Genomic DNA, 23,627 nt, shown 5'->3' with positions numbered 1-23,627 from the left:
AAGGTCAAATGCCACAATGTGGTCACTGTACAATGATGTATAAAGGTACAATAACTGACTTGCCCAAAGTCATAAGAGGAGACAACACTGTAGCTGGTATGAGACATAGGGTTTCCTGGCTCTAGTTCCTGTAATCTGAACAAATACCTCTTTCAAAATCAGACCATGCCTGATTTTCATTACCAACTTCAATTTGTAAACTCTCCAAGAGTGTATTTTACATGAGTTTCTTTTGTACATGCTGTCCTTAATTAGTGAGAACACTTCTTAAACCTGTGTTATTTGTTCAAAGGGTTTATTAAAAAATCAGGTTTCTAAAATGGCAATATTTTGCTGTTGATCAGGACAAGAAAAAACTATGCACCAGTCTCCCTCTGATATCTTTATTCAAATGAAAAGTTAAGGAGACTTGGCAACTGAAGGAACAGCAAAAGCAGGCAGCCACAGATCTCTTTAAGGCAGCCTCACACAAGTGTTGCACTAATCACACATAAGAAGCTGTGTACTTTTAAGAAAAGGCTCATTTTCCCTGTCAGATGCAGACCTTGACAAAACTACAGCAGGTCCTCCCAGAGAACAAGAGTTCCTGAAAAGAAATGTAGCTCCATTCAAAATCTTTTGCTAGATAGGAAACTCCTATATTAAATTACATCAGATACAGCTGAGCCTGATGAGTTGACAGCTGTGCGCTGCTGGCCTCGGCTCCAAATTAGTGCAGTTATTGCAAGTAACAAACAGGAAAGTAGACAGTGTGTGTAAGAAATGGGAGAATCTCCCATAAAAGGAGAGGGGTTTGTATCCATGGAACACAACAGGAAATGGATCCTCTCTACGTGAGGAAGAAGCAGGAAGCTGAATCACCTTCTTTGGACTAGAACATTGCAAGGTTTCAGCTCTGCTAGGAAGGAGCTCGTCTGCAAGATCCTCAACATGAAAGCACAGCGCAATCCCGTCCCTTCTTGTGGAAGTCTCATTGTTCATCTAATTTGACTGTTAGCCTCCGGGGACACAGAGAAAATCTTAGAGCCTGCTATATAGATTTAAAATAGACTTCCACCTCAGTATGCAAGGAGAAAGAAAGTCTCAGTACTTGTTAAAAAGGATTTTAAAATGGAAGGTTAACAATGCAAGGTTTGCACAATACACTCCGCAAAACTGTTAAGCCCAAGGACAGCAAAAAAATATATGTTTTTATCCTAACTCTGTATAGGGTTTTTATGTGGTCTAGTTGAAATCCAAACCTTTAACTTGGGCCTGAGGTTCTGTAGCTTTTTGCATCATTCTACGAGTGTACAAGGAATAAAACTACTCTAATGGGGCATTGAGGGATTCTTCCAGGACACAGCAGTCCTGGAGTGACAGAGACCAGTGTATGTCATTCCTGCATATAGATCTGGACATGAGGAACACCTCAAAATAGGCAGGGGGTGGACAGACCCTTGTTGCACTCAGGTGAGCTCCTGCTCTTAAGATGGCCCTGATCTCTCCAGCAGTGTTATGGTGTGTTATGGGACTCTGCAGGTGGCAAGTATTTTTTAGTATCATTGAACACTTTACGTCTTCTTTTCTTCTCCCCAAGGAAAGCTTTTCTGTCTGCAAAAATTGTGCTAGGAATTTAATGAAACAGTTCCCCATGCAAGTCTTTTGTCTCATCCCCCGGCAAAACAACCCTGGTTTCACCTTGTACCGTAATTATCTGTAAAACACAGATTATAAACATCATTTAAGAGAAAGTCTAACAAATACGTACATTTTCTTTCCACACAAAGGTGTTTCAAGGGAATAGCAATCCCACTGATGTTGTTTACAGATCTTTTGCCAAACCAGTTTTAACACGGTTTGTGCGAATCAGACCTATGTCTTGGGAAAATGGAGTATCACTGAGATTTGAAGTTTACGGCTGCAAGATAACAGGTAGGTCTTGGGAAGGGTTTTTAAACCAAGGGAATTTAGTGTGCCCATGCTGTGGGTTTTATTTTTATGAGTGAAATGCACTTCGCTATTTCCACTGTGGTCTGAATGTAGAAATGTAAAAAAAGAAACATAAAGAAAATGAAACGTGACAACCCAAACATCCAGTGTTATCTGAATGTTTTTCTGGCATTATCTTTTAGGCATTCAGCTTTAAGAAGTGAAAAAAAATAAGGTTTAATTACTTTTCTTGCAATTATTTTACAGCTCCATGCAAAATACCTGAGATAGATAAACAAATGTTTTGCAAATTCCCGTCTTGTTTTTCCTTCCTAACCCTCCAGTCCCTCTCTCTCATTCCTCATATTTGTAGGTAGTTCTCAGCAGGTTTCCCAAGGAACATACGTAACTATGTTTAAAAGCATTGCAAGGTACAAACACTTAGATCTGAAGCCTATTCAAGCAACCAGACGTATATGGTCAGGTTCCCACTAGTGATCAGTATTGGAATGCAACTCCTTTATATCACACAGTTAACTACCAAAATAACTGTCCAAAGTGCTTTCTGAAGCAACAGAAAAGGCATTCATTATCATCAAAATACTATCTGGGGGAAAACAAAAACAAAAACAAAAACAAACCAACAACAAAAAAAACCAACCAAACAAAAAAAAACAGGCACAAGCAAGACTTTTTTTAGAAGTCTTTTTTTTTCTATTTCTGTAACTCCTACAAAATGGAGACATTTTTATATGTAAAGTAAAAATACCACAAGTTATAGATTAAAGAAAGTGTTAATGACTTAATATTTTTTATAAAGCTGATTTTTCTAAAAAATGTCTAGCATTGTTTTATAGCAATACAGCTCATTGGCACTAATTTTTAATAGTTCTAGTGATATTGGTTTTTTCCCTTAAGGTGTTTCTTTAGTCTTGAAAATATTTCTTATGACTGGTTTCCATATAGCAGGATTACTGATTACTATGTTATAGAATTCCAGGTCATTCTATGAAATCTTTTCAGATTAGATGAGGGTAATATCAGCAGAACTGCTGTTACGTTCTATATTGGAAATCTTCATTCCTTGTTAGCAGGAACTTCTAATTTATATTTGTCTGGGACCATAAAAGAAGCAACTATTTAGCTTATGTGTCATTTGAAAAAGCCTGAGAGACCAAAGAAATACAATAGGAAAATCACAAGTACAGCAATAAACTATATTTTACAGAATGTATAAAAGATTTTCATTTCCAATGTCACCAAAATTAAGTAATCTGCAACCAGCTTTTGGCTGATTTTGGACATTTTCTCTAGGGAAATATTCACAAATTCAGATGTGACCCTGGACTCTCTGCCTTAGCAAGAAGAATAGAAAACAAGAATAGAAGAGGATTTTCTGATCCTTTTGGTTCCCGTCAAGCCAGAAATACTTGTGGTATTTTGGTACTTCCTGCCAAAACTAGGATATGCAAGTCTGAACAAACAAAAATTATACACAAATTCGAAGAGATTATTTTGGATATAAGAAAGAAAGAAGTAATTGCTTATGATAGTTGAATTGACTGATGTATCCTGTTTCTGTTTTGATGCTTGTTCAGATTAACTATTTAATTTATTTGTTTTTTTCTCTGTAGATTATCCTTGCTCTGGGATGCTGGGTATGGTGTCTGGGCTCATTCCTGACTCTCAGATTACTGCATCTACTCAAGTTGATCGAAACTGGATCCCAGAAAATGCTCGCCTTATAACAAGCCGTTCAGGTTGGGCGCTGCCACCGACTACTCATCCATATACAAACGAATGGCTTCAAATAGACCTTGGTGAAGAAAAAAAAGTGAGGGGCATAATTGTCCAAGGAGGCAAGCACCGAGAAAACAAAGTATTCATGAAAAAATTCAAAATTGGCTACAGCAACAACGGTTCGGATTGGAAAATGATCATGGATTCCAGCAAGAAAAAGATAAAGGTAAGGAGGAAAGCTCTGAACTAAAAAAAAGTTGAATTAAAAAAAAACTTTGATTACATTTCCACACATCTATCTCTGACCTTAGAAAAGGCACATAGTTGGGATGAAGCCAAGCAGGAGGACTCATAGGGCAGCAATCGTGAAGAGTTGCTGTGGGAATCATGCCATGCCTCAGGGCAGGAGCTGGCCTTAGGACATTCGTCTCTCTCTTCAGCAAAGGTTTTGTTTATTCAATTGCTAGTTCAGACTTGATTTCTGACAAGGGTGGTGTGCCTCTGTGGCCTCTAGGTTACTGCAAAATCCCATGCAATCGTAATATGCAACACTGCCAAAAAAGTAGAGTTTCCTTTACAGTTTTTCCACTGACAGTGGACAAACTTGAGACACTGAATTACTTCTCTTTTGCTTCTTTTTTGTCTGACCTGTAGAATGAGAATGGTGTAATTTAACTCAATGGGATATCTGTTAGATTTCTAAACTGCCTGTAGACTGCTTTGAGAGTGTCACAGGCTCTCTGTAATGGTCTGATCCAAGTCCCTTTGAAAGAAAGTGAGAGAGTATTTGATGTGTTATCCCATCCCAAGCAAAAAGTACTATTGTACTGTCACAAGTGAAGCATCATGGAGGTCACGTGAAAATAAAGGACAGCTGGTTCATAGATTCAAGCAGAAACTGCAAGACATTTACAGAGGGCCAAATGAATTGCTGGGTTAGGTGCCAAGGAAAAGAAAATAAGCATGGCCCAGAAAAGTTTCTGGGAATATACCTGTTTTGTTTTGTCTTTGTATGTATGCTTTTCAGAACGTAAACGTCACTGAGTGTTCAGTTTATTTATCCCAAATCCCATTTGTTAAGTCTTCCATCCCATTTTGCTATCAATACTCACAAAGTGCATTTTTGCCACAAAAGACACAACCCTTTTTTAGTCCTCCTACCCTGTTCCTTGAGGAAATCAGTGGGCACGCAGTCCTGTTCACTAACTGGTGCTGCAGTACTGGGATGATCAGGGATTCATATACCAAAATGTGCCCTCAAAAGGCAAATCAGTGTGCTGCTTTGCAGATGGGAATCCTGAGAGTTGCTCCATATCTCATCTGCATTGGTCTGAAAAGTAGATGTAAAAGCTGCTTTGCTGTACAGACTCATCCATTGGACAAACCTGTGTTTCCTTAAAGGAAAAGCTGAGTGGGCCCATGGATGTAGCTTTTCCAAGCACATTTGGTAAATATTGGACTTCATTCTCTCCTGTTTTAATCTCACTGAATATGTCTGCATTTTCTCACTTTTCATCATTTGTTTTGGGGATTAAAACTAAATGAATTCAGCCTTTGCAGTCAGCTCCTTTCTCTTGTTACCATGAGTTTTGACTTCATCATAAAGTGTGAAGAGAGTGTAAATCAACAATGGGATCTAACCATTTTCTTTCTAAAATAGATGTTGTTTTGACATGTTCTTCTACACTGTGGCTCAACGAGGGAAAAAAATAATGCCATATGCTTTCAAAGCAGTGTGCCGTCTGCTGCGTGGCTTTCTGTTTTCTAATACAAGCACTTGCCGTCATTGTCAGAAGTTAGCAGTTTGACAAGAAAACTAGTGTGCTAACTAACACACTGAGTCCATCCTCAGCTTTCATCACTACCAGAAATTAACTTTCAAGATTAATGGAATGGAGAGGGCTGGAATTCAAATCTCTTGTGGCATAATTATAATCCTTCCCAAAAATTCAAGACATTTAATAAACTTTCTTCCAAAGCACAAGTTTTCTTTAAAAAGAATCAGATAAATCCCATGATTTGGGAGTCTGAGGGATTTAAAATGTTAATACTGGGATGTGGGTTTTTTTAAACGTAAGCGGAGCTGGATGGGACAGCATGCTATAATGAGTCACAGCAAGAATGTGGATTAGAAACAGCTCTGTTATATGAAATGAAACACATCATTTCACTTGGTTAAAGGCTTGACTTTCAATAAACAAACAACTGCATTTTAGGAAAAGAAAGCAGTGACAAGCTAAACGTAACAGCAAAATATGTCCAAAGGATGAAACATCACCTTGTTTCTCAACGTGATCTTGTCATCTGTGCCTGCAGCTCCTTTCACTAGGACTACCATAACTCCTTCCTCTTTGGCTGACCCAGTTTCTGCTGGTTTTGAATGTGCAGAATGTTTCCCCCTTTAGCCTACCTCAAGCACTCAAAGGAGTGAACATCACAAATCCTTAAATGACCACACAGAACCCCATTTTCATTTCAAGATCCAATTTGTATTTCTTGTCCATAGTCTTACTCAAGCTTACTCCATAAATTCATCTTCCTCTTTCACACTTCTTTCCTCCTTCCACTTTTTTTCTTTTTAAAAATACCCTGTCATCATTTCTGGTACAAGAAACTTCTGAATATCCTGCAATTTGGCACAACCTTTTAAATTTTTCTGCAAAGTTTATTTTGATTTTAAAAGACATTAGGAAGAATTTTTTTCCTCTCACCTTCTCTTTTGTTTAGCTGTTGTTTATTATAACTTATCTTTGTAACGAAAGAAAGCAATTTGTGACATAGCCTGTCTAAAAGACACTCACAAAGTGAAGTTTTACTGTATACTCCTCTCTCCTCCCCCACAAAGAATATCAGTACGTTTGTTAAATGAACAGTCAAAATTGAATCGCAGGCAGCTCTGCACTACAAAGGACAATGATTCAATATAATTCTAGATGCCTATTGAATTCTAATGTCTATCTGTCAGTACTCCAGTACCGATGTCTTTTATAAAACAGGTTTCATTATTATATGTTGCTATTAAGACTACTATTAAAAAGCAAGTAAAGATCCTCAGATGCATGTGTCTGTCTACTTTTTACACATAAAATGGCATTCATTCTTTCTCGTATGGTACGTAGCTTTTCTGATCATTTGCACTATATTGCTATTCAAATATAATAATATGTAATTCCATGTTAATTAAATCTGACAGGGCATCTACATATGAATTCTTGACAACTGTTTTCCAAGCACTGGCAGAACATCAGGTCAACCACTGCCCCTTGTAGCCACCTTGGAAGTACAGTCTCCCCTAGGAAGTAGAAGCAGAAGCAATAATGCTGAAATTTTTTTAAATTTAGTTGTTTATAGTCTCCCATCATCATTGGCTTTTGTGACCAGCACTCTAATCAATGGCCAGAAGGGGTTGTGGACCATTGATTCGTAATACAGAGGTGTATAGTAAAAACAAGCAAGGCTTTTAGGACTGCACTGAAAAGACAAGGAGCAATCAGGTTTACCTATGTTGGTTTTGTGCCTTCAGAAATAGAGCCAGCTTCTCCCATGGCCACTGTTTTCTCTGCCCCAGATCAATAGGAGGAGTTCATTGCAGGTTGGGTTTTGTTCTCATCAAAAATGAAGGGCATCTGGTGGTTTCTTCCTGAGGAAGCTTTCAGGCTTCACAGCTCTGAGTTGGAAGTATCTTATAATAGTGCTTCTAATCCCAAATTTGAACTCTAATTAAAAGAAGATGTTTTTTTAATATTTTGCCATTTAGCTAATTCATAGAAAAGTTGGAAATACTTTACTTTCGCTTCATTGTTATATACATTTTCATATTTTGTACTTCAGAGTGTTCTGTGCATGATATTCCAAAGTCCTTTTTTACCATAAAATAGGGTAAAAATAACTCCTTTTGCCTATCTTGGGTTTTAAACTCTTCATGGCAAAGACTGTTTCTTTGTACAGTTAATTCATTCTAAGGACTGATCGTCTCCATGGAGGCACCTGAGGTGTTGCTGTAAGTACAAATTACAACTTGTTCTATATGCAAAAGATCACTGACAAGAGAAGCCAAAGGTATCAAACAAATGCCATTGAGAGCTGCATTATGGCTGAAGAGCCCAGAGCACAACTCAGAGAAGAGATTTTTTTGTCTGAAATGTACATTTGCTGACCTGCCTTGCCCGTTGGATTATATTGCAGTTTTGTCAGGAAGCAGCTTTCTTCTTTCTTTCTTTCTTTTTATGCTTATTCAATAGCAGGCTCACTGAAAGAACTCTTGCAGCTACTGTTCCTGGAGTTTAATTTATGCCTTTTGAAATAACTACAACTTGTGAAACTCTGTCACTGGGGGAAATCAGATTGAAATTTTCTCTTGAATAGTTGGATTATTATTGTAACCACTTAAAAGGTGACAAGATCTTCACCTCAGCCTTTTTTTTTCCCTGAGAAGTGTTGAAAATGTCACCCAGTTAAACCCCAGATCAGAGCATCATTTAAAAACATGTCTCATTAAACACTCAGCTCTTGTTATGACCCTGATGGATTGGTTGGTACTGAGTTTATGAAAAATTAAATGCATTACTTTTCTGAGAAGCTTTAACTATGTATTTTCCATTCTCATTTAGTTTTTTTCCTGACACTTATCAAATGGTTAGAATCTGGCCTATTGCTCACCTAATTCAAAGACTGGAGAATGAAGGAAAAAAGATGATTGTTGAAAATAGCTTTTTTTTTTTTTAACAAGTAGCATTTGTCATGCTTTGCAGACTTTTGAAGGCAACACCAACTATGACACGCCTGAACTGCGGACTTTTGAACCTGTATCAACAAGATTCATCCGCGTCTACCCTGAGAGAGCCACACATGGAGGACTGGGGCTGCGAATGGAGCTGCTGGGCTGTGAACTCGAAGGTAATTGCTCTGCTAGAGATGAATGCACTTTATTATTTTCAAAAATACATTCTCCACTTGGTCTACTGCTGAACACTGCTGTGTCTGTACAGGCAGCATGTTGGACTCTTGCTTCCATGGCTGCCATTCATGCTGTTTCTTGGTCTAATCAGTTCTCTCTCTGCAGACATTTGAATATGCCCAAGGCACAAATATTATTCTTTCTCCCATTCCTTTGTTAAATCACAGTGATATTCTCCACATGGTTTTCTGTTCCCTTAAGCACCCTTATGATTATACTTTCAAGAAGCATAGAGCTATTAGGAGACAATAAAGGCAGGAACTTAAATTTTATGTTACCATGATACAGTCCTTGAAGAGATGTTTTCTGAGAATGCAGAGGGAGCTTGGCACTAAATATAGCAATTATGTCCCTTGCTCCTTCAAAGGACATGAAAGTCACACCAGACACTATGGTGAGCAATGATTACTTGGCTGGGTAGTGTCTGTGTTGTTCCTTTTGGGGGGTAAAGGGGGCCTCTTTGTTTCTTACCAAGCTTTAATTTTGCAAGAGTATGTAGGAGATAAAAGACCAGGAAAAACAAAGTTTAGACATTTATCCTTGGACTGTGACATGAAGTCAAGCTTTGATTCTTGTTATATAAACAATAATTATTTAACTTCATAGATAACTACAGATAACACTATGTGAATTTCACAATTTTATCTGGTAGATGATGGTATAGCGGCATGGCTTATAAACCACACAGCTTAACAATACACAGAATAACAAACCACATTATCCAGGGTTTCATATGATACCTCCTATAGAAGTGGCTGAACAGGGTCTCCAGATGAATGGACCCAACTGCTCTGCCTCCATTTCTTTCTCACCATTTCTCCCCCAAGGCGGAAGAGTAGGAGGCATTTGCTGTGAGAACTGATGAGTGCTGTGTTGTTTTTTTAGTGAAGGCCAGATTGAATAAGTGTGCTTTTTACTTGGCTCGGAAGATGAGGAAGTTGGAAATACTTAGTTCCTGCAGGAAGTCCTCATTTCCTATGGGAGTACTTACTTCCTGCAGGCTATTGTGCTACTTGCTCAGAAAAAAGAAAACCCAGCACCTGCCTCATGTAAACTCACGACCTGTGGGCAAAGTACTTCGGCCACAGGGCTCCTGTAGCCACCTAGACATCAAGAAGTGAATCCGTGGACCACCTTACAAGAACACATTGCTCAGTGAGATGGAGAAGCCAAAGCAGAGACTGACCAGGCAAAATGCCTTTGTTTTTAGGCAAACTGCAGCAGCAAGTATAATTTTTCCCTGCAACATATCTACTTGCATTTGTTTTCCCACTATGGTGTACTTCTGAAGGGTGCTCACCTGTAGGTCACCCATAACAAGAAAACTTTGTTGTATAGCTGTATCTTAAGGACAGAGTTGAATGAAGAGAAGTCACTTAGATTTACTGAGCAGGAAAGAAGTTGAGATGAGAAAAGATGCATGGAGGTAGGCACAGACAGGAGTAGAATGAACTCTCCAGCAGTAATGAGCAAGTGGAAGTTCTGAGTGCCCGAAGCATCCCAGGGGGGCTTATATGAAATGATGGCAGAGATGTAGGCAAGCTTGAGGCTATACAGGGGCACAAAGATAAAGGTAAGAAACTTAACTCGATGTAGAAAGCTAGAGGGAGCTCCCAGAGGAATTTTTAAAGCAATGTGGGGAACAGACACTCTGCATAATTCATAATAGGTACAGAATTGTTCCTTTAACTAGGGCTAGATTGTACCTGTAAAGCATAGGTCAGGGTCCTAAAGAGCCATGTTTCATCCCACAGTATAGCTACTTCAGAAACTACTATCCCTCCTGACATTTTCAGGCCAAGAAGCCAGTGCGTAAGATCTTACATGGCCAGTGGGCTCTGGGGCCAGTAGAAGGACAAAGAAGAATTCAAGAAAGGGGTACATTATTGCATAGCTTGTAATGAGACTAAAACATTGTTAATGAAAATAACAGTGGATGAGAACAGACAGAAGCCTGGATCACATTCCCAGAGTGGTTATCTTAAGCCAGAGAACTATACTTGCAGCATAAAACATAAAGCTAAACATAACACCAAGTATCTGTATTCTGATTTTCCAGATGTGGTATGTTTTGCAGATACTGGGGGATAGATACATTTTCTGGCATCTTGCACAAATCTCAAGCTTTTAACTGTAATAGCAGAGGTCAGACTTTTACTGGGTATGCAGCGGCTACCAGAAAGTAATCACCAACGAGAAGCGGGCAGGTGGCCGGGAGGGATGACTGACATCACTGATGTCTTATTTATAACTTTAACAAAAACAAAAGAAACTCCTTCCAGATCTCCTCGTTGAGTGCATCACAATACCTTCCTGCCACTGTTACCAGGACTCTGCTCAGATATTTCCTCTCTTACATGTGCTCTGTAGAGAGGTTTCTTCAGCAATGTGGTGGGTGCTGCAGAATTACCACCTTGAGCATGCACCCTCTCCTGCTCCTCTGTACAGGTCCACTCACAGGCACTTTGACCTGCAATAAAATCATAGGTTTTCCAGCCCACCTCCCTGCCAAGACTCCCCTTCTGTCTTGCCAGGTTTTCACTCTTCGTTGGCAGGAACAACAAACACCCGTCAGCCAGTGAATAGACAGTCTGGGACTTTGCTGCCCAACTCTGCTCAGCCCTTGAGCTCAGAAACAGCAGGGTGCCTTAGCATGAGGAGGCAGACCAGATACATCCCATTGCAAAGAAATACTAACTAACCTGCGAAGGGGAGTTGCTTTATTCCTCAGATACAACACATGAAGACCGCATATGGTGCTTATCAAAATGTTACTGCCAATTGTATGCTGATTCTCCAGCACATGTTTTTAACTGAACAACTGGGTTTTCTTTCAGCTCCTACTGCTGTCCCTACCGTTTCTGAAGGCAAACCTGTGGATGAGTGTGATGATGACCAGGCAAACTGTCACAGTGGCACAGGTGATGACTACCAACTGACAGGTGCAGAAACCATCCTCATTCCATTGCAGCTTCATTGTAGCTCATATCCATCATCAGTTACCAGCTAAATGTTTGCACTGATTTAATCACTCAGCATAAATGGACATTGGTATGCAGTTCATATTGTCAGTGCTGTCAAAACATATGCATCTGCCTTTTACATGTGACAATACTTTTGATTGTTTTCCCAGCTATGTAATTTTTGAAGCAAATAATAGTGACTAGCTGGAAGAGAGGGCTTTTTTTTTGAGCAGGAATTGTGTCTAATCAAATATCCTAATCAAACTTTCTCTTATTAAGAAAAAAAAGCTGGACAAACCTTTTGAGGTTTATTGTCTGAGATTGAAGAACTCGAAATGTTGTTTACGTTCAAGATAGATGTACGCTTCCATACCTAAAATTTAGTATAGGACTCAAGTTTCAGCCCCAAACCTTTCCCAAACAGAAACAGAACAGATTTGTTTCATCAAAGCATACTCACATGTATACCACCAGAAAGATTTCCATGAGCTTCCCTACCAACGCTGCATTACAGCCACGGAGGGGCTGTTGTTCTCCAAGCTGCCATCACTAGCAGAAAAGTAGGAGGGAGAGGCATAACATAATCTGCATCTGGAAGGGAGGAAGCTTGCTAGTTTTCATATTCTCCCACTTTTGCACAGAACTACTGTTCTTCTGAGAAAGCCGACACTGCACCACTGTGTTTTTGATCTCTTCTTGGAGGTCACTTGCTCCACAAAGCTCTGGGCCTGTTTGATGAGACCTTCCTGTAGCAGACCTATACATCTACAGTAATTGAGCTTATTTTTGGACACAGTGACACAAGTTATTTCATCACTGCTCCCTGGTTTGCTTATCTAATAAATGTTTATTACATTTTATATCCGTGATATAAAATAGCATTAAAATATGGCAATAGCTGTCCAAGAGGACATTGGAAAACCTTAAGTATGAGATTGGATTTTTGAAAGCAGCCAAGTAGAACATCTGACAGCAGATACAAACGAAAGTGCAGTTTCAGCATCAAACCTTTTCTGAGCTTTGCCAATGTCTCCTTAAATGCATGCTGGAAAATTATAAACTGAAAAACAATTCTTGAGTGGAAAAGACACTGCACGGTCACTGTCACTGCTTTTCAAATTAGTGTCTCAGACGAATATTCTTTGTGAAAACAGCCATGCAGGGAGTCTGATAAAATAGTCTGTATTGTGTTAAGGTAGCTCACAAAGCTTTCAATGTTACTAAACATTGTAATTTATTTATTTTTCTGAAAGGAAAGAGCCAGGTCAGGAAACCCTGGGGCTTCCTGCAAAGCCCTATGCTGAGGGCTGGCTTGCAAAGCCCAATAGGTAGAGACATATTTCACATAGATGGAGGCTGTGTGAGGGGAATGAGACAGATCTATATAAGCACCTTCCCTGTCACTCATAGTCTCTGCACTTCAGCAAGCTCAGGACCTCATCCCACACATCCCTTAAGGAAAGCTTATTGAGCAGAAGAAACTCCCTCTGGCAATTTTTGCAGGTTGTGCTTAGGGAGCAGTTTGTAATCTCTAAGACAAGGGAACAGCCACCAGCTTTCCTGAGCACCATCTCTTTTGGGGAACTGAACCTATTTCAGTACTGAAATTGAAAATTACTGCGTTGCCCTTCTACAAAAGTGCAGACACTTTAGCATAATTTATTACTATACCACCTAGAAACCCTGAGCAGTGTATGCCCAGTTGTCCTGGACACTATAGAAATAGTGCATTGTATGTATGTTGTTACTTATAACACTAAAAGGCACAGAAGTGATTTTACCAATAATTTCATTGTAAACGTTCTTTTCTTCCTCCAAAATGCGTAGAAGGAAAGAATGTTAATCTCATGGCCCATTAAGGATAGCAGGGCAGTGCAGAGGGAATTTCATCAGTGCCGTACCCTCTTACTGCTCCCAATGCAAGTGTGGGACCCGCGTTCTCATGGGTACGACTGTTAGAGTCGGGTCCCTGATAGCACTCGCACATATGTATCACAATGCAACCTCCCCTGCAATTAACTGTGATTGTGCTCTAGGCCAGATTCCTTCCTGCTCTGTTTGGACCCCATACAGAGATACTCTATTTGTGTGGCTTATGGCATTTCCCATCAGATCATTCTCACAAGCATAAAGCTGATATAGCTTGGGCATTCATTCTCATTGGAAGTCATCATAGTCATCCTTCCTATAATGCTTTAAGCACCTGCTTGCTGGAGAAGAGAAAAGCCATTCACTGGTAATCAGCACCCCACTGCGTATTTATAATTGTGCTAATTTACTTTTTGTTTCCTTTATCAATATGAGGCTTGCTTTAAAAAGTCAAGTATTTTAAAAATATCAATTAGTGAGCTTAGGAGAGGGCCATGACCCCACTCACCTCTTGTTCATCTGCTTGAAGAAGACAAAGGGGAAGTCCTTAATTTCTCCTGCTCTTTGAGACAGAAGTGAAACCTGCCTTAGATGGTAGCCTAAAGCCAGACAGTTCCCATGCACCTCCCTTGTGAGCTGGTCTCACAGCACAGCTATGAAACAACTCACAGGGAGGGCCCAGCCTGGCAGGGGCTGGAGGACCTCATATCCCTGATATGAGAAACAACATGTCATGGGTGAATAACCAAACTGTGACTGTTAGGAGGTGCTATGGAGATCAGATGCTGACTTATCATGTGATTTTGAGCAAAGCAGCATCTATAAAACAAGGGCAGCCACAGGGACATGGTGAGGATTGATTAGGTGGTGTTTGCAAGGACTCCAAAGATATACAGTTTTATTTAATGATGAGGTCTTGTTTTCTTTTTTGATAAAGGAAATCAGCTCTTTAATGTCTTATTTTCATGCTTAAACTCACATACACAGTTACCTACATGTCTAATAAAGACGGTAATATTTCATATTTATATATAGGATATTCCTAATAACTGCTATGTCCTTTGTTGTGTCCCATGTGTAATGATATGCATCATTTCTTTTCCAGGTGGTACTACAGTGCTGAATACAGAAAAGCCAACAGTAATAGACAATACATTACAACCAGGTAAAAAAAAGAAGGTTTCTCATTAAAAACATAATAAATTCCATACCCAAATTTCATGCCAGAGACAAAATAATGAATTGCAGCACTTCCTGACTTCCTATTCCCTAAAAGTCTCTGAAGTAAAGAAGCATCTGGTCTCTCAGCTCTGTACAGTAAATATTTTATTCCTTTCATCCACATGTAGACATAGCAGAGAACAAGATTTCCTTCTGCATCAGCAAATGCCAAATGCTGACAAAATTAAACTAACTTAATCACACAGTGCACTGTGTTTAAATGTGGCATGTCAGTGACACAAAGTGTATTTGCAAACTCCAGGAAAACAAAAACAGAGCCACACAGGCCCACTCACTATTTATATCTATGGTTTTACAAAACTAAGACAAGTTTGCCAGTTTTCTCCACCAGGGAGCTGGCAGTTTTACAATATTGTTTTCTAGCAAGTTTTCTCATAAGGGGGTTACATAAAGTGCTACCATGAACTTGAAAAGGGAAAAACAAGTTGTCACTGGCAGCACGTCCTTTTTACTTAATCAATACAATAACTAGCAGCTTTTAAAATCATTAGTTTGCTGCTTCCCCAGCTTTCATAACATTTTTTAATATCCTGTACAATTTACTGTGGGTGGAGGAGAGGATAGATTTGGGCAGAAAACCCAAACTCCAAAACTATGACCACCAGCTTAAAATCCTTTGCATTATAATTGTGGAGCAGTAAAGAGGTCAGTTTTCAGTTACTCCCATTTCCTCCGTTAAAGCACAGTCAGGCACAGTCTTGCAAGTGATTTATTAACAGGGTGGGTAAGTGTTTATCATTGTTTCCTCAACCGTGTGACACAATCCACTCTTGCCTCAAGTAAAAGAAAGGGACTAATAATGCAGAAGTTTCCTAAAAGACCAGATTAAGAGAGAGAGATGACTTATCTCAGATGTTCCCACTCTCAGCTTCTGCTTTCTGATATTGCAGAGGCAAATGCTTTTACTCCCCTCAAAATTTGTCTCCAGGGTCATTCAGTTGGCTTAGTCAGCATACACTATTTCTAGCTCTGCCCTGCTTTATGAGCGGAGGGAGATTGTGGAGTACCGGTGCAATGCAAAACACAACAGCAGGCTGGCCCGCCTTCATGGGACACCTCTCCACACTGCTTTTCCACAGTTGCCATTGCTGAAGGGCTGGAGGGCTGCTAGTGATCCTACAGCTTGGAAAGGGATGGGGGATGCAAAGGAAGAAAGGATGCTGAGCAGTGGTTTTAGAGTAAAACATCTTAATTTTTATGTCTGAAATGACATTTTGCTGAAATGAAGGCTTTTTCACAGGTTTTTTAACTATCTTCTTGCATTTAAACAAATTGCAAATTCATAAAGTGCCTCTGCATAGTGCAATTGTCCTCCCTCCTTCTCAGTGCCAGTTGCATTTGCAGATTGTGTTTAATCCCTTTGGCTTGGGTGGGACTCTCCAGTAATAGGCTGACTGTTTCTGCCAGAGATTAAGATATCCTCATTTTCTCTCCTTACTTCCCTCCGGCACCACCTTCGCTTACTCCGTGATGAGCCAAGTTTTTTCTGTACTAAAGGAGTTTCTGAGGTTCCCTTCAGAGCATGCCAATGTTACTTCCCTGCATTGTGCTGGTAGGAACTGTTTCCTTCCGGGGAATAAGGGAGAAATTCACATCCCAAACTCCAGGCTCACACATGGCAGCACATTACAAAGATCATAGATAGAGATCAGTCAGATGCTAATAACTAAGAATAAGGTTTCCAGCGTCTCCAGTTTAAGACATAAAGGTTTCCAGCTGCTTCATAATCCCTCACTGAAAACCAGCCAGAAAACTCCCAAAAAGGGGCAGACAGAAATTCCCCTCAACATGGGGAAACCCCTCCTGGCATGAAGGTGGTATAAGCATTTCCTTCTGCTGAAGGGGCTTGGCTGGACCTGGCTGGCACGATGAAGCACATCAGAACAGGGGGCCATGCAGCTAGGAGCAAGAGTATGCTACGGCAGCCACAAAAAACACAGTTTAAACTGGCCTTGAAGTTACAGAGTGGTTCAGGGGCCCTCGTCGCTCTCAGCTGGCTGAGGATAAGCACAATCCAGCTCTTTCAGCTATTCTCAAGCTGAACAAGGTATGAATTTAACACACCAAGGACTGAGGCTTCAGCCTTAATTCCCACTAAGGGCTGGTTTACCTTAAGATACTAATACCCCTTGAGGTAGATGATGGACTTCAAGCCAAAGAGCTATTCCAGATCAGTTGCAGGTTGAATGCTCCAGCAAATAACCCTGCACAAGCTACACCATGCCAGTGCTGGCCCCAGCAGATTTACCAGCCCTCTCAGTAGCAGCACCTGCCACGGTACAGGTGCTTCTTCAATAGGTGCTAATGCCATGTATTGCTGTCCTCCTGCCTGCATTCAAGCCTGCAAACACCCCTAATCTTGTTATCCCAGACTAACATGCTTGTGTGTGTCAAAGCCTGAGATTATCCTATTCCAACCAGCTTTCATACACTATGGAAACACTTAAGAGCAAATAACTGGAAAGCCTCCATGTATAAACAAGCTTTCCATCAAGGAGACTTTTACAGTTCATTTCAAGGGGACTAAATTGTAAGAAAATAAAAAAGAATCATGATTTCAAACTGCTAAAAATGTTTAATTTTTTTTTTTTTTTTTTTAAGAGAGGATCTACTTTCCTCCTCAAACTTAAATAGATGCCCTTAGCAAATCTGTCTGTTGGGTAAATACCTTTCCGGCCTCAGTCTTAAGACTCACCAGCATCTAGTCTTTTTGAACACATCTTTTTCAATTCCAGAGGACTATTTGAAATGCTTGACGCTTAGCTATTTACATACAGAGCAAGCTGTTCATTTACATTATGTGCTCTCAGCGTGTAAGCTCAGTCCTTTGTAAAGCAGACTGTTCAAGAAGTAAAGTATCTTGTTTTTCACACATGTAATAGCTATTTCAGAAAAATATAACTAAGAAATCCTGAGGTTAAAATCTATGATAAGAAATCATTTAAAGGTAGAATAGGTCTGATTCTCGTTTATGATGGGACAACTTTGTATCAATAAAGGGATATTAAAGCAGTTAAATTATCATTTACTATCATTTAAGGTAATTCTGTGCTGCCAGCATAAGGGGTATAAAAAGATGAAATGCAAATACGAATCAGACCCAATATACTACTTTGAAGTGATCCAAATTATGTTTGAAATTTCCCATTTTAATGTTGATTTACCCTTTGGCAAGAGCATCCTATAGAGAATTTTCATAGCATCTTTAATGCCATCATACTCCTTCTTGCTTCTTGTTGGAGGACTTATAAAAATATGTCAAAGTCTGCAGGCCACAAAAGATTAATGGACTTGCAAGAAACTCACTCAACTAGACTTTCAAATGGCTTTCTTGTTCGTATGCAGTAATGGTTCCAGCTGTGAGCAAGATGTGGTCAAGAAGTACAGCTGTTGGTTATTCTTTGAGAGGATAAATCTGTTTTAATTCAGTGTCACGTACGCTACATTTCAAAAAAGGCATATGGGATTTCGTCACACCTCCCTCTCAGATTCTCATCTGAACTGCTGCTATTTGGTTACATAATAGCTGGTTTTCTTCATCCTCTCAATGCACACAAACCCAGAGATCAATCACTTGTTGGCAGGAGAATTATTCTAGCAGAGGAATGGACCAGCACTGCAGAGGGAGCCCACCAAACGCTGCTCACCCCTACCTTCCTTCCTTCCACCAGAGCTGCCAAGTTATAGTTCAGGGACAAAGAAGAGGACAGCTTACTGTAGCTTTCTGTGAGCTACTGTATCAGCCCTCTGGGACCTTTAATAGAAGTGTTGAACTATTCTGTCTTTTGCTGGGGCAGTTCTATTGTCCATACAACTAATGAACCTATCCTGATGCTACAAGTGTCTATTATTAATTGGCTAGCAGGTCTGTTTTTTCTTTTTATGGGTCCCTGGGAGAAGCATTGGAGGAGACATAAGAATAGACAATAAAAGATGGCATGTTTAAGGAGCCCATAAAATAAGAGCACTCTGAAGTGCCTTGCCTTTGACCTTCAATCCCATTGCTGTGATTGTCTAAGAAATATATTAACGCAATCGCTTTAAGAAAACAATAGGAGCCTAGCAAGAAATAGGTAACTGAGAGCAGGTTACTGGTCAAATTCTGCTCAATTTCAGGGGATTCTCATTAACCTCTGCATGGAAAAGAAGTTCATTTTTACACTATACCATGCTGTCTGTTAGTCCAAAGCCAAGGAACTCAGGCATGGCCAAAGCATATCAGACTTAGGCTCTGCTTATTTCCTGGACTATATATTTCAAATGAAAATGTAAGAAATTCTTTATTAGATGGTGCTGTGAAATTTAGTTCTGTTTTGAAACTCTCCTTCTGATCCCAATCTTCAGAGCTGCCTTCAGATCACAAAGCAAAAGGCTTTTGTCACTCTCCACACTTTAGAATTGACAATTAAATTCTGGATATTTTCCTTATCCATTTCGGTGTCCAATTCTCTTTGAATTGTCTTCAGCCTTAGTAGCGTTAAAGGGAAGCAAGTATCACTCATATCATATAAGAAATTTTTTCCATTGATCTGCATTGAACTTCACTGGATATCTCACAGTTCTCAGGCTATAAAATGGAGAAAATAGAATATTGTAATCTTTCTTCTCTGGATTCTTAACCCATTTACATACTTCCTGTTTTCTCCATGTCTTCTACTGTTTATTTTTATTCAGAGACGAACAATACCAGTCCTTTCAATCTCTTTGTGCTGTGTGCTCATTTATGCTGCTTGATATCTTCAGATTGATGTGATCTATCTACCACTGTTCTCCTTTCTTGTGGTTTGAATACCACACAGGCTATCACTGGCTTTTCATGATATAATCCTTCAGGATTAATAAAATTAATTTTGTTTTACGTTTTCTAAGACCTTTTCTAAAGTTCTGTTTCATGGCTCTCATGTCAAAGCCATGCAATATAGCTCTCCCTACACCTCCTTGACAATGAAAGGCTATTTTTCACTAACTTAAAACCCTTTAATTCATTTCAATGTCACTTTCTGTCTTTAAAAACTCCCCTTGATTTTCAGATGTCCCTTTTTGGGCAAGATGTCTTTGATCGTGGCCCCATTGTCTAGGAAAAAAAAAAAAATATACTGAAGAAAGAAACATAATGGATTGCCTTTCTGCACTCATGTGAGCACAGGCTGAGCTCTGCTTTTTCAACATTTTGAGCCCAAAGAGAGATTATTCACCACGATCTGCCCCTTTCCTAGGAAGGGCTAGGGTCCTCCAGGAAACATGTTTTCTCCACATTGAATTCCTGTGCCAGACATTATCTGTTTAATTCATTTGTTCCCAGCTAGGATGCGGTATTCGTGACAATATGGAGTAGACCCCTCTGGAGGCCAGCAGGAGGGAGGGAGGAGGCAGGCGGGATGGGGCAGATGAAAGGAAGGAGCGAAGAATCAGGGCCTAGTGCAGAGAGATGCTGCAGCACAGCTGAGGTAGTGACAGGCAGAGGAGATGGGCAGGAGCTACCGTACGCTCAGACCTCTCTGCTGACAGAAAGAAATTGTCTAGGGGCCAGGGGCAAGAGGGCACAGTGGCTGCAATGCAGGAATCCAGTGAGTTGAGTTAAAACTGTATATGGGAGCAAGGACACAGCAGGCAAGGAAAGAATGATAGATGAACCCTTTTTATATCCATTCTGTCTCAACCTGCTCACCTAAGGTTTTCTCTGTGTTGATAAAATGATTATTCTAGTTTACTTTCCATTAAAATCTGGGTTGTCAGTTTAAAAGTGTTGCCAGTCTTCCCTGGGTAGATCACTATGCAGAGGCAGTCTTTGCCTCTTCAGACTGGAAGAGCTCCACCTTAAAGGTCTGGCCAGCCGCACGTCTCAACACACTTCCCATATTTCTCCATATTTTCCCACAATAAACAAAACACATTCTAGGGGTTGCATTACCTTTCCTGGCATTTTCTTTAATAATAGGCAAGAAACACAATTCTTCCCCCAGAGCTGATATTGATGGGAGCACAGAGTCCTTTGTTCTTAGTTCATACTTGCACAAAGCATCTCATTAAAGTAAACCTAAGTTATTTCTTTAATAAAGTGTGAGTCATGCCTGAGAAAAGACTTCAGGATTTGGTCACATTGCTGTGGGAAGGGTATTGCTCTACTGGGGGTTGTCATTGCTCAAGGTGAGGTGAAAGTTCATACCAATGGGGTAGGAACCAAAAGCCCAAAAGATTTCAAGCTGCTTCTGAAAATAAAAAATGCAAGGGATTTATATGCTATCTTTGTATAATCTTTCCATTCAAATTCCAAGTTCTATTGAAGAAAATAAGCTACTATGTATTAAACCTTTGGGCAGAATTAAAGAGAAGCTGAAAACAAGATATGATCTCATCCTGACCATAATACTAGACTTCCCTTGTTTTATGTGGAGATTGTTTTGAAGCTTATTTTGAGTTCATTTGGCAATCAGCCACATTTGTCCCTTTTCTGTCTCAATTTGTCCATTTCAATGCTGCCATCTTGTGGGCCTGCTTAACTGTCTGGAAGATGCTGAAATAAGTTCCTTCTTGAAGCCACGTACTATACTATTTCATCAGAAATCCTTTCCTGCCAAGGACATTCCATTAGTGTTTCTGTCCTTTCTTATTTTTGTCCAGATCTTATTGTGAGTTGTTGCAAAACGTTGCACCATTATGGTACAAATAGATATTAACAACCAGAAAACATATCTGATAAGTAAGCCAGAGCTTTCTTTTTGAGTCATTTGTGTTACAGCACAGTTATCAGCTAATGTAGGCAAATCAGACGAATTAATCTAACCACAAAAAATTCCAAAATATGGATCATAAAGAGACAAGAAACAACCACATCATTTACTAGAAATCATCATTCTTCATCTGTTTCCCAGCAGGGCTGCTCTTGCTATGGCTCCTCAGAGTTTCAAGTAGGAATGGTTCTGTTAATGGTCTAATGCATGCATTTGGTTTTGAAGTACAAAAGCTGAATTAAGCAATTAATAATCATATTTTGTCCCTCCTTGTCCAACTTTGCTTGCAGAGCTGCCACTATACAACTTCAACTGTGCCTTTGGCTGGGGATCCCAAAAGACTTTGTGCCACTGGGAGCACGACAACCAGGTGGATTTAAAGTGGGCAATCCTGACCAGCAAAACCGGGCCAATTCAAGACCACACAGGTAATCATGAGTTCATGATTTAGCATTTTTACATGAGAAGAGGTTGTTCTGTTTGATACCAACATGCCTTCCAAAACCATAGGAGAGTGAATTATACCTAAAATATGTAGAGTCACAAAGAGGGTTCTCTAGGCAACCTAATCTGTTATATGTAGCCACAACTGACCACAATTGTCCTTTCTGTTGGGAAATAAAGATCATTTCTTATAAGGAATTGAAGATATTCCCTTCCCCTGACTTGCCTTTGGATAACCATCATCTGGGGTAGAAAAAAAATCTGAATGACCAAATATTCTGCATGTATCACTTACCAAGTGGCACAGTCATGAACAAACCTCACATTATTCCTGTTTGTAGTTACAGGGACCACCTACCACAGAAAGGTATCATAAGTGAAATTTCCCAGATGGATGTATCTCCATGCCCTCCTCCTCTCCAGCAGGAGCTGGAGATTATAGCCATCTCTTTGCTCACACACAGTTTTTCCAGAAATATCACCCTGGGAAATTGATTGGTTGGTCTTGTAGCATCTAACTCATGGCTCTGCATAATTGGGCAATAAATATGCTACTGGCTAGTGGAGAAGGGAGGGCACTGCGTGACCTGCACAGCCTCTCGCTTTAGTGTTCTCTGTTGCATACGTGCAGATTAATCAAATGTGTTGAGATGAATCCCCCTTCCCACTTCTGCAACCCTTTTGCCTAATGAGAATGACAAGGAAATTAGACAAAATTGGACTTTTTAAATTCTGAGACACTTTCAATTGAATCTTAAGACAAGTACAGTAGTTTCAGGGAAAAAAAAAACTTATAATACTTTGACTATAAATGGCATTGTACAAATAAATGGCATCAAATTAGCTAAATGAAGTTAGCTGAAGTGAAGGCTGTAATGGTGGAAAAATTGATGTAAAGTGAAATGGTTCAGTAGGATCTGACATTGAAAGGAGGTTAAAAGCTATGTTAGCCAGAGACTGACAAAATCTAAAAGGCATGCATAAGTAAAGCTCTAATTAAGACAATGAAGACAGAGTTCCTGACCCAGCACTGCAATAATATTCTGGAAATGAGAGCTATCTGCACTTTGCCACCAAGGATTATAGAGAGACTGAACCTGTCTTCAATCAAGGGATGAAGAAATTATATTCCTCAAATGAGATTTTGTTGTTTCCGCTGGGTCTTGCTAGTGCAGAAGACTTATTTGTTCCCTTAGCTGTAGCTTCAGTAAGTCTTACAGGCAGCCCCTTTTTCTTCTTACTGCATTAACTTCCAATATTTTCCAAAGTTTTCCTTCAACTTTAAGGGCACCTTCACCTGCCAGGTTTGCCATTTGCCTGCTAGCAGTTACAGAATGAGGGGGGTGGGTGTGAACGCAGACCATGAGCAATCTGAGTGGCACTGACATCCCAAACAAGCCCCTCAGTGTCACTGCTACACAGCAACACCACGCTATGTATTGGGAGAACTGCAGTGAGCAGCTCCCAGGCATATCTTGCTCTCAGGTGCACATGTATAAAGCTGAAGAAACTCCACAGAAGTGATCTTCAACAGCAATTGCTTTAAGACAGCAGGATACAGTGTATATCACTTCAAATTATACATGTTGTGATTAAATCTGGCCAGAGTTAGGTCTTCCAACTGAGACAGCCATCCTGATGCTGTGATTATTTTCCTTTTTTCTTCCCTTTGGATTTCCCTACTGACATTCTTTGATGAGATTTGCACATGTTGTGCTGCCCTCTGCACAGAAGCAAAGTTGGAAAGAACATGTAGGCACAAGCATTCCT

The 23,627-nt window shown here is 39.9% G+C and overlaps 1 protein-coding gene across 1 annotated transcript in view; it reads left to right on the top strand.

The window, feature by feature from the left end:
- Positions 1-23,627, top strand: part of NRP1 (neuropilin 1) — a gene marked incomplete at its 5' end in the record, with an annotated part of 65,911 nt that overhangs the window by 34,486 nt on the left and 7,798 nt on the right. Inside the window, 6 exons of the mRNA XM_009699428.1 lie at positions 1,770-1,914; positions 3,546-3,877; positions 8,403-8,547; positions 11,446-11,550; positions 14,546-14,605; positions 21,704-21,841. Coding sequence (XP_009697730.1) covers positions 1,770-1,914; positions 3,546-3,877; positions 8,403-8,547; positions 11,446-11,550; positions 14,546-14,605; positions 21,704-21,841 — 925 coding nt within the window. The remainder of the gene's footprint in view (positions 1-1,769; positions 1,915-3,545; positions 3,878-8,402; positions 8,548-11,445; positions 11,551-14,545; positions 14,606-21,703; positions 21,842-23,627) is intronic.

Source organism: Cariama cristata, unplaced genomic scaffold (genome assembly GCF_000690535.1).
Source record: "Cariama cristata isolate BGI_N322 unplaced genomic scaffold, ASM69053v1 scaffold2944, whole genome shotgun sequence".
Lineage (NCBI taxonomy): Eukaryota > Metazoa > Chordata > Aves > Cariamiformes > Cariamidae > Cariama > Cariama cristata.
This window is presented reverse-complemented; position numbering and strand designations above follow the sequence as displayed.